At 37.1% G+C, this 11054-nt stretch overlaps 1 protein-coding gene across 14 annotated transcripts in view; it reads left to right on the top strand.

Moving 5' to 3' along the window:
* The window catches only part of RGS7 (regulator of G protein signaling 7), a 258562-nt gene that overhangs the window by 213238 nt on the left and 34270 nt on the right, over nucleotides 1-11054 (top strand). For all 14 annotated transcript variants that reach the window (XR_003397989.1, XR_003397987.1, XR_003397988.1 and 11 more), the window contains exons 9-13: nucleotides 807-881; nucleotides 1972-2070; nucleotides 2795-2856; nucleotides 4334-4444; nucleotides 4902-5027. Coding sequence is in view for 9 of the 14 variants with exons in the window: in XM_026844729.1 (XP_026700530.1) it covers nucleotides 807-881; nucleotides 1972-2070; nucleotides 2795-2856; nucleotides 4334-4444; nucleotides 4902-5027 (473 nt within the window). In the remaining 5 variants the exon portion in view is untranslated. The remainder of the gene's footprint in view (nucleotides 1-806; nucleotides 882-1971; nucleotides 2071-2794; nucleotides 2857-4333; nucleotides 4445-4901; nucleotides 5028-11054) is intronic.

Below are 11054 nucleotides of genomic sequence, written 5' to 3'. Positions count from 1 at the left end.
ACAGTTCCCCTTCCCCTTCCCCTTCCCCTTCCCCTTCCCCTTTCCCTTTCCCTTTCCCTTTCCCTTTCCCTTCCCTTCCTGTTTCACCACATTTTTTCATCTTTTTTTTTTCTTTTTTTTTTTTAAATAATATTTAAAAGTGGCCCAAACCCAGATGCTCCTGAAGGGAGCCTGGTGTTCACAGGTGAGGTAGGTATTGCGCAAGTCTATTTTGTCTCATTAGTTCAACCATGCTTCTTAGAGGAATAGCTAGAATGCACATTCTAGCAATTCCTTTCTTGGCAAAACTAAAGCAGAAACCTGTGATTTCTTTCTGTTATCTTGTAAATTTATTTAATATTCACTATTTATGAGCACTAAGTATGTGGTCTTCAGTATCTCACTCCAAAATTCCCAAATGCTGCCAATAGCAATTTAATTTGAATTAGTACCTCTGTGCTGCAAGTGAATCTTATAATATGTATTTGGATATGTTCTGCTCCTCTATACATTGCTTTCAGCAATTTCAGCATAAAGATATACAGTATAACTAGTCCTAAAAACCATCATAGGGTCCAATAAACAAGGCTGAATAGCAAAAGATTCTGCCTTACAATAAGCCAGACAGAATGGTACTTGGGGTGCTTCCTTAGACTATATGTTCTTTAGGTTTTAGGGACTATTGCAGAAGGACATCAACCTATTGTAAGGTTCTGGTTGTTTAGGCTTTCTACCTTACAAACTGAAGAGGAGTATCTCAATGAAAATAGTACGGAATTCCTTTGCAGATTTTATCCTCGTGCTTTTCTTTCTTTTTCTTTTAATAGCCTGGATGTGTAAACACTACTGAAGTGGATATTAAAAAATCTTCAAGAATGAGAAATCCACATAAAACAAGAAAGGTAAGTACTGATATTATGGCAAAATCTGGAGGTGGAGGTAATTTATAGCATGAAGTTCCATAGTTTCTTAAAACATTTTTTTTCTTACAGCTGCAAAGAACAAATCCATGAACATGTTATTATTTAATAAGCTCTTAAATTAATTAGTGTTAACAAATTTGCTAATACTGAGTAAATGTTATACATAAAAAAGGCGTTAGAGAAATACCCAGAGAATATGAAAATAAAATTTATTTTTACATGCTTTATTCATGTTGTTTAGTAGATTGAATAAGGCATGTTAAAATATTTCTGTCAGTAATTAAGGAAAAACTAATTAAAAATGCAGTGTAAACTGTAACAGCAGTTCTTGTTCTGGTCTTAATGAAAAGGGTGTTTCTTGTTTACAATTATGCCCCAAATAGATGACCACAAGTTGTGGAGGAAATCAGCTTAATCTAAATTAGGATCCAGATATGAACAGACTAAATTCTCTAGGGATGTATAGATGAATTGAAACAACACTTTATTTTAAAACCTTTTTATCATACTAATGTAGATTGACTCCAACTTTAAAATACTTCCTTTGAGGTATATTGTCATGTCAATGCATGGAAAAATATGTTTTAAAAAGGAAAGTGGATTTAGAGACAGTTTTAGCTTAGTTTATTTATAGTAGTGAAAGGTCCGGATTAGCGTAATTTGCCAAGTAGTAATTGCAAATTTGGGAGTAATCCAAATAATCCATTGTGATGGTCTACCTTTTAGGATACTGTTTCTCCTTTTCCTACTGGTCATCTCCACTTACTGTAATAGCTGCCTTTCTGTGTCATATCCCTCATATTTACGTTGCTGTTAATATAGAGACATAGTAAAAGTAGATGCTGTGTTTTATGGCATTATGAAATGATGGGGTGTTGAGAGTCTTCATTTTACACCATGGTATAGAAGCACAATTTTATCTGAGTGCATGGCTTATTTTCAGTCTATAGTAAAAGGTGATCTTGACTAACTTCTTGAGCATACTGTACCAAAACATCACAGTTACTATGGGTACATGTAGAAAGCATGGATTGAAAGCAACTATCATTGTTCTGTATTTTTTGTGTAGTCTGTCTATGGCTTACAAAACGACATTCGAAGTCACAGCCCTACCCACACACCAGTACCAGAGACTAAACCACCCACAGAAGATGAACTACACCAAGAGGTTTGAAAAATAACTACAAACATGTACTTTTAAATGAACTTTTCAGGAAAGTAGGTATTAAACCAAAAATTATCATAACTGAGAAGTTGTTCAGAACAGATCTAGCAAACATTCTTTTCCTTGTTTCAGGATATATGGATTTAGCTATATAAATGCTATTAAAACTAACGAGGCAAAACCTGGCATTTTTTTGTATCTTGCATTAAACAATTAAAAGAAATTAGCAGCATGCCAGTTAGTGGGTTCTTTGCATGGTTAACTCTGTTAAGCCCTTTTAGCAGTGGGCAGCTTGCTGTTCCTTTCAACACTGATTCAAGATTTGAGGGTATACTTACATGTCTGTGTATGCATGTATGGGTTCACACATTTATCTACTGTTAATGCTTCATTAATCTTTCCTGAGGTGTTACGCTTGGAAGAAGGTAAATGTCTGAAGAATTAGTAGTTCTCTTCAAAAATCTAACGAAAGACTAAGTAGATTTCTACTGATGAACTTTTAAGGAATGTTCCATTGGGTCCTTTTTTTGACTCTGGTCTTTTCTCTTTGATGGAAAATTCCATTTATTTTAGAGCTACACTGGTGAAATGTTGCCTTAACTCAGATATATTTCTCTTCTGTGCCCTAGGATAAATTAAGGTTAAATTACAGACCTAATAAAAAAGTTAAGGAAATAGAGTCAAGCAATAAATTACTCATAAAACTCTTTGCCTTCCTCTCTTGCAGATTAAGCACTGGCAAATGCAATTAGACAGACATAGATTAAAAATGTCAAAAGTTGCAGAGAGGTAAGTATATTGTCACATCTTCTGGTTTTTCAATTAGACTGAATACTACTGGAAAAATTTCAGTATAAAATGGCTTCAAAGAAAGAGAGACAAGGGAGCTCAGGTGTCATGGAAATAACTGATGGGAGTTTATTTTAAGTGGGAGGTATGAAGTTCTTTTATTGATAAAAGATGGCCTAGATAATCCATGATACCAAGAGTCACTGACAGAGCCTCTGACCAAATGGCCACAAGTTACACCTTGCATTGTTAGGGAGGCTAAATGGAAATAGGTCTGGGGTTACTCTTTTGATATTTCAAAGGGGCAATCACTGATAAAGCAAGGGAACTACTCGGCAGAGCTGGATGAGGAGCTCAGTGCTTGAACAAAGTGAGTCTGAGCTTACTTTGGATCGCAAGATCTAACACAGTAGGAATTCTCCAAACAAGACCAGAATTTGTCAGGAAGGATCTAGAAAGCAATTAAAACAAAAAGCCCTTTGGAAAGACTAACTATAGCTTAGGTAGGAAGATGTAGAGAAAAGGAATGGTCTATACTACACATCAAATACAGAGATGTTATTACAGAAAATGGAGCTGCATGAGACTTAGTAAAGGAAATTAAGCCAAATACAAACAGTTCTTCATCTTCTCATGCATTTGTACATGTGTGTCTCCTTATATATGTGTATGTATATATACACATCCAAATAAATATATAAAGAGAACAGGTTAAGAATTTGGATTTGGTAAACAATAAAAATGGAGTACAGACTAAATATAAATAGGAATGAAAAGAAAGAATATTTGTCCTCACTTGTCAATAATTTTACAATAATTATGAGGCAAAAGGAAAGGAAATCAGGAATTAAGGGTGTGGGAGATGTAAATACCAGAATACAAGCAAAGTTTTTAGTGTGTTCAACTGAGTCAGACCAATTCTTGAATATCAAAGAAATTTGGAAAAAAAATGGGGTTGTTTGGAAAGCAATAAACCTGGGAGTAGTGCCATTTGGTTAGGAAATAATAAAAATATTAACTGTATTTAAAAGAGGAAAAAAGGAGTCCTAGCCGCTGCAGGGCAAATAAATATGACCTGAATAGCATGCAGTGTTTTAGAACAGATTTTGAAAACTGATAATTAAAACCGTAGGGGTATAAAGTATGTTTCTTTACGAAAGTGAATGTGCATGGAAGAGGTTGCTTGACTTAATTTACTAGTGTCTAAAGGACCCCTAAAAGGGGCTATCTGGAAGTATTAGGCAAGTCTGTAGTTTATTTTATGTCTGCTCTTGATATGATTTGAGCCACTCCTCCTTCTTCAGGGATCCGCTTTTAAAAGGCTTGAGCAAACCTATTTTAGCCTGAGCTTGTAGCTGACTAGTGAGTGTGTGCAAACCCAGTTACCATGGTTCAGCTGATGCAAGGTAACTGGGGTAACATGATCAGGTTTCCTCACCTGCTGACATGATAATGTTTGATACTTTTGTTTTCCTAGTCTATTAGCTTATACAGAGCAGTATTTGGAATATGATCCTTTTCTTGTGCCCCCTGATCCCTCAAACCCTTGGATATCAGATGACACCACCTTCTGGGAACTGGAGGCAAGGTATATAGTTTTATTTCTTCTTTTGGGCTAGAGTGTGTAACAGGCTTTTCTTGAAATGTGAAGATTTCAGACAGGGGTACTGCAGGAAAATACTGAGGCAGAAAGTCAATGAAGTATTTCTTGGTCTTTCATAAGCTGAGAAGAGCTATGGATTAATAAATCTGTATAAAAAGTTATAATAACCAGTTTCCAGGGTTCTAGTGTGGGGAAAAAAGACACTTTTTAAAATCCTATCACACTTCCTAGTTGGAAGTCCTTATTCTTCTGTGTAAATATATGCATATTACCTTCAACTTGTGTGAGTACTAACAGCCTGGTTGCTCATCTCTGAACATTGCACAGATACGAGCAATCTGGAGGGTGATAAATCTGTGGTTGAACTTTAGGACTTAGTCTAAATTATGAACACAGAGTATTAGAATACTGATCATGGGTTCTGTTCGTTTTTCTTCTGTAGCAAAGAGCCAGGACAGCAGCGGGTGAAACGATGGGGGTTTGGCATGGATGAAGCTTTGAAAGACCCTGTGGGAAGAGAGCAGTTTCTCAAGTTCCTGGAGTCAGAATTCAGTTCAGAAAATTTAAGGTAAATGAGAGGGACTTTATTTTTTAATAACTTATATGATACATTGTGGGGAAGGGAGTTGACTGATACCTTTTATTTTTTGGCCCTTTCAAAATTTTTCCTGTGTCTTATCTTTTAGAATCCATTCTTGCAGATTGCTGCCTACTGCCATATTCAGGCTGAGGGAAAGATTGATATAGTTAGCAGAGACTCACATGAAGCATATTTTCCCATTCATGTCTGGCTTTTGGTCAAACTGTAAGAGCTTTTCTCTCAGCTCATTTTATTGAACAGGTTTAAGCATTGTCCAATTCAAAGTCTGTTCAGTATCTTTTCTTAAGTCAAATATTATGAGAACATTAAAATGAAACAAGATAATTGGTTAAAAAATAAAAAAGGGATTTAAAAGTAAAATTCACAGACTTTCACTATTGGTCAGCTTCTGGGGATCATTAGTCTTTTTAAAATCTCCACCAAGATTCTTGAACTCGTGGATCTGACACAAAAGTGGTGTGACAGCTAGCTCTCAGATTCCTCACTAATCACAAAATGGAAAGGTGCTGCTAGTGTATGAAGCTCAAATAATTTTTAAAATATATATATATACAGAATTACTTTTAAGTGAGTGAGAACAATTATTTGATTTTAAAAAATGATAGTCCCTCCATTGTCTAATGGCATGTTTTGTTGTTACTGTTCTAAAGAAGTCATATTTTGGTAAGAATTATTTCAGAGGGATTAATAACAGCCTTTCTATAGATGAGTCAAACTGTACATAGTACAAAATCATGTGCAACATAATTTTCTCTTTATTCCACCTTTTTGTCAGATGTAATGTGTATCACTTCCCATTTACCAATAGTGTAAGAAGTATAAGATCCTATTTCCACATATTCTAGAACATAGAAAAATCCTAAACTACTTTTTTTTTTTTTTCTATGACAGTTCTAATTCTGTAGTGGTGCAGCATAACCATTCATACTAGAGTTACATTTATGTAGTATCTTACAAGAGGCATGTAGCTTTTTGTGTTGTCGATTCATAAATGCTGAGTAATTGCATAGACGTCCTTGTTAATTCAAGTTTGTCAGCAGAATAATTGGAGATGGACTTCTCTAAGTTGCAGACCATGTTCATATTCAAACACTGAATTTTGCATCACAGATGTATATTAGATACACTAGACCTTGTGATATTTTCCAACTGATTTGTTTGCCATTATCTCCATGGAAATATGGCCTGACTTGTATGTGTATGTGGATAACTTCATTAGTGAGAGGTACAGATTTTTTTTTAATTAAAAGATCCAAGTGGTAAAATGAAATTTTAAAATTCAGAATAATGCCAAGAAAAGGAAAGGCAATATTTTTTTTAAGGAGCATCCTGGTAATTCCTTATGCAGAGCAGCTGTTCAAACGTGAGCCTATGCAGCCCAGTGTGTGCTGCAGTTTCTATAGTTTTCTGTGATCAGTTTGTCTCTCTGCCAACTAGACTGTTACCCACATAATCCCTCACTCTTTCTTCTAATCCTATTTACAACACTAACCACGGGCAAACTGCAAGTGACTGATCCAGAAAAATTCCCTAGAGAAATTTATTCAGAGATGATTTCTTGATATGCCATCTACTCTTCTGTCTCTCTCTCTCTCTAGATTCCTGTATTGGCATTAAAAAATATCCGAGCAATGGTAAATATTAGCTTAAAGGCTGTCCCTGTGAAGGATCAGGCAGGGTATCAAACTTGCACTGAGATGCTTCCTGGGGGGATTAACTGAAGAAAAACTGTGTTACAAGCTCATAATTATGTTTATGAATTCTCAAACTGTAGGGAAATCAATCCACTGTTAGGCTCACACAGTAAAGTCAGGTTAAAAAGCACGAATTTGTAAGGCTTATTATGTATGGAAGTCAAAATGTAATAGATCTCAGTAAAAGAGATTAAAAGCTTGATGGTTTCAAGCATTACTGCTGAATAAACCTTAAATTTAAAAGACCACCAATTTCTTTGCTCACTTATTAACCCCATTGTGGCAATTTGGGGTTTTTGGAGGGTTTTGGGGGGATTTGACAGCCACCCTGAGAAAATCTTTATTTCCATCCACATCTTCCCACTGCAACAAACTGAATTCAAGTCAGTACCTGGCTCTTGTCCTTTTACAGATCTAATCATGATAAAATTTACAGCAAGCACCATCAAACATACAGTGGGACAGACAGCCAGGACCTTGGTTTCAGGCTACCAAGCACAGCAGGGGACTGCAGACACTACAGAGATTCAGTATTAGTTGATTAGAAGTCTTCTACCAGTCTTTGGTGAAAGAAATACCAAAAATGTGAAATGATGAGTCTACCAAATACACCGTTTCTATTCAAGTATGATTATGTTATGCAGCTAAAAGTCCACCATTTCTGTTTCATTAACTTGGACTGAAAGTGTCTAAGCTGGTTGAGAATCTCATTCTTAGTGGATATAGATCCTGTTTTAAGAAACAGAACAGGGATGAAGAAACTTGAGCTGTGAGTTAAAACGAAGAGCTGTGCAATGATTAGGAATGCAGTCAGGTTTCACCTTCTTACTCTGTATTTCTGTGCTTTTTTTCTTTGCCTGTAAATTGGGATTAAAAGTATTTCACTCTCTAAAGGTCTGTTGTAAAGCATAGCAAAGGAATAAAACTGTCTACGCAGTTCTGTCAGTGCAGTAGCTTCATTACAGTGTGCCTGCAGTTTGCTAACACCCAGGCTGGATTCTGCATTCACCTAACAGAGGCTATGATTTGTAATCTCTTGTTACCATGCAGATTTTTTGGAAGGATTGCTTTGCATGCTGCTCACTACACAGAACAAATAGCTAAAGTAACATATGATTTGGATAATAGATTTATCAAATTCCCACTGCCTATTACAAAAATGGTGACCATTGTTTAAAATTCACAAGACTTAAGTTTGAGCACAACCCAGTACTACTGAGCTTGGTCACAAGAATGTCCAGGGACTGAAAAAGGACTTTTCAAAGAGGGTGTGAGATAGCAACATGAATCTTACTGCAGTGTGGCACCTGGAGACCTAATTTCTTTCATCTCTGTAGAAACTTGCCATTCCTTTCCACATTACTTTCTTTGTCTGTAGTGCTGCAGAATTCTTTGGAATGTTAATATTCGTATGCTGACTGTATGTTTGCTCCCAAGTGGTTGTTTTGTAGGAATTACAGCCTGTAAATATCTAAATGGTTTCAGGCCTCCTGACAGTCTGAAAACCTGTCCAACTCATGGTGCAGTATTGCAGTAGGTGTGATCTCCAAGGCAGTGCTAAGACTGCAAAAGCCTCCTAGGTTAGTGAAGGGAGAGTGGTGACAGGACATCTGCCATGATGCGCAGAAGGAAAAGCTGCTGGACTCCTTGGCCCTTCCTTTGATCCTCATTTATTAGCTTCCATAATGTGTGAGTAAATAGGGAAAAGGGGCTTTGAGTTCTCGTTGCCCAGAAAGAGAATAGAAAAGAGGGTCTGAGTTAGCTAGATTTAGATGTTTTCTCTCAATAAATTTTCTCTGACCATCGCCCTGTAAACCGAGATTTTTATAAGGTGTTTATTTTGGATTTATCCATTTAAATTGTTATAGAAATGTTATGTAGTGGAGATAGAGGCTTCAAATTATGTCTTGTAGAAAAAATAAATGAAAGCCCACATATACACTACTAAAAATTTACAGTGTTGCCTACAAACTGTTTTGGTCATAGAGCGTAATTTTACCTTTAACCTCAGTGGTTCTGGTTTTTCTTTTAATAACACCATAACAGTGTTTTTACTAGAGAAGGAGGAGAATGGTGCAAGAGATTAAGTTTTCTTTTTAATCCAGCCTGTTTCACTTTTTTGCTCTTTATTACTGATCACCACTCCTGATGACTTTAAATGCAAGACATTTCAGTCTTCACTGATGGTGGAGGAGTTCTGCATGTTATAAAATATGAAGATTGATTAGCTGTCCTTGTTGTCTGTCCTGCAAGTCTGAACTGGTAATGACACTTTCCCACACACTATGGGCACTGGTAACATTTATCCCTCACACAGTTCATTATGAGGCCTGGTTCTGGGTGCTAATAACTTGACCAAAATTTAATCATAAAGGCCGTAATTGCCTGTGCTTTATTTCTCATTCACACTTAAGCTGATTGAGTTTTGAATTGCCATTTCTGCAGAAAAAAATAGTTGCAAGATTTAATGATTCTCAGTCATTTTCTTGAAGACCTTCAGCACTACTCTCTCCTGAAGCTTGAAGTTGTACATGGCAAGAAGGTGAACTCTAGGAATCAGACAGTAGTCTTTCCTGTTCCTAGAAAAAAACAAACGTTAGCTGATTTTCTCCACGGAGTTTGTTAAGGTTTTTGTTTACTTTTGCTGAAAATGCTGAAAGGTCTGTCCTCCGACCTGTTGTGTCACATCACTGGGTGCAAAGCCCACGTAATTCCTCCTTCAGCGTCTCCACACTCTGCCTAAACCTCACACATTTTGCGGAGAATCGCTGCAGCCTTTCTCTCACTCTGTGTTCCTATGTGCTAAATTTAACTGATTAACTTGATCTGGGATCTGCTGATGGCTGCATCTGACATTTAGGTCAGTTAATGGGACGGAAGCTGTGTTGCAGCTGTGCTATTTATCTGGCAAGGCCATCCTCACTTTGAAAGTAATCCAGCTGGAGGACATAATCCCCAGATGTCTTGCAACATGTGTCTTACCCTGTCATGTGGCTGGATGTATGACTATTATAAGCTTATACACTCTCACTCAGCTATACGTCTGGTGTGTGACCCAGCTGGGAACAAAGACAGCAGCAAGGTTTATACCCAGCTACTCAGGTCTCTGTTCAGACAGTACTGAGCATCTTCTAGCAAGGATCTCCATGGCAAAATCAAACCTCCACTAACAGGAGATGAGTTTCATCCAAGGCCAAAGAGATTGAGCTCTACTTTCTTCCATGAAGTAACTCTTAGTCTGTGTATATCATTGCCCAGCAAATGCTGTTGGGTTCCCCCTCTCCCCTCTCCTGCCCTTGCACACATTTACTGTTTCACACTGCATGCTCTTTGCTACAGGAGTCTTCCCTTGCTCTGGTCACAGCTCATGAGGCAGAGAGCTGTAAAAGGGGACAGGGAGCTCTCTTGATTTGAGGCCCTGTACTGAGGTCTTGCAGACTCCATTTCAACTTCGTCTGTGTTATTGGTTGCCATGGAATATTCAGAAAAGTTATTTTTGAATATGCAAGAGGTGGCAGCCTTATTTTTGGCATTTCCTAACTTTGCAGATTTGACTTTAACTCTCTGTGGGAGCAGGGCAGGCATTTTTTCTTGAAAGACCAGTAAGTAGATTAAAACATTAAAATGTGTGTTGGCTGCAAAGTAAGCATACTAGACATAACATACTGCAGAAATCAACATTTTCTTCCCACTTTTACAGAGGTTTCTATATTTAGTAAAATAAAATTAATCAAGGAAGACAGCCTGTATGGATGTGTCTATACAACCTGCCTATTCTGTGTTGGAAGCTGAATGTTTCCTCAGAAGAAGTTACATTTTTCTCCCATCTATTTCCCCAGAATTGAGTATAACCTCATGGAAACAGTTTACTTGCAAAAGAAAATAGCATCCTAAGGCATGTTTCTGGTGACTTCCTGAAATATTGGCAGTGATACAATGAAACAAACAAGAATGTGACAGCTTTGAGGGAGATCCTCAGGATGTCTGCAGGGTGATAGAAAATGTGTTTTTATAAAGAACATCCTTCCCTTTCATTTTTCTATTCCTTACCTGACTTTGATACACATGAGTAATCAGTCAGTCCCAGAAGATGCATTTGAAGGGGTTAGCACTGCAGGATATACACTTTTAAATGCAAATATCAAACGCAGCTTAAGGAAACCAAAGTAGGTTGTCCAAATTTGGCAGAGTGAACTGAATTAGAGTTTGTGAGCTGTGTGGTTTTTAAACTTGAGTTATGAGGCCTCTATTCTTACTGCATTGCCAGCAGATTCTCAGAATACATCCTCGGGCTCTGCGC

Source organism: Athene cunicularia, assembly GCF_003259725.1.
Source record: "Athene cunicularia isolate RWA chromosome 3 unlocalized genomic scaffold, athCun1 chr3_part1, whole genome shotgun sequence".
Taxonomy (NCBI): Eukaryota; Metazoa; Chordata; class Aves; order Strigiformes; family Strigidae; genus Athene; species Athene cunicularia.
This window is presented reverse-complemented; position numbering and strand designations above follow the sequence as displayed.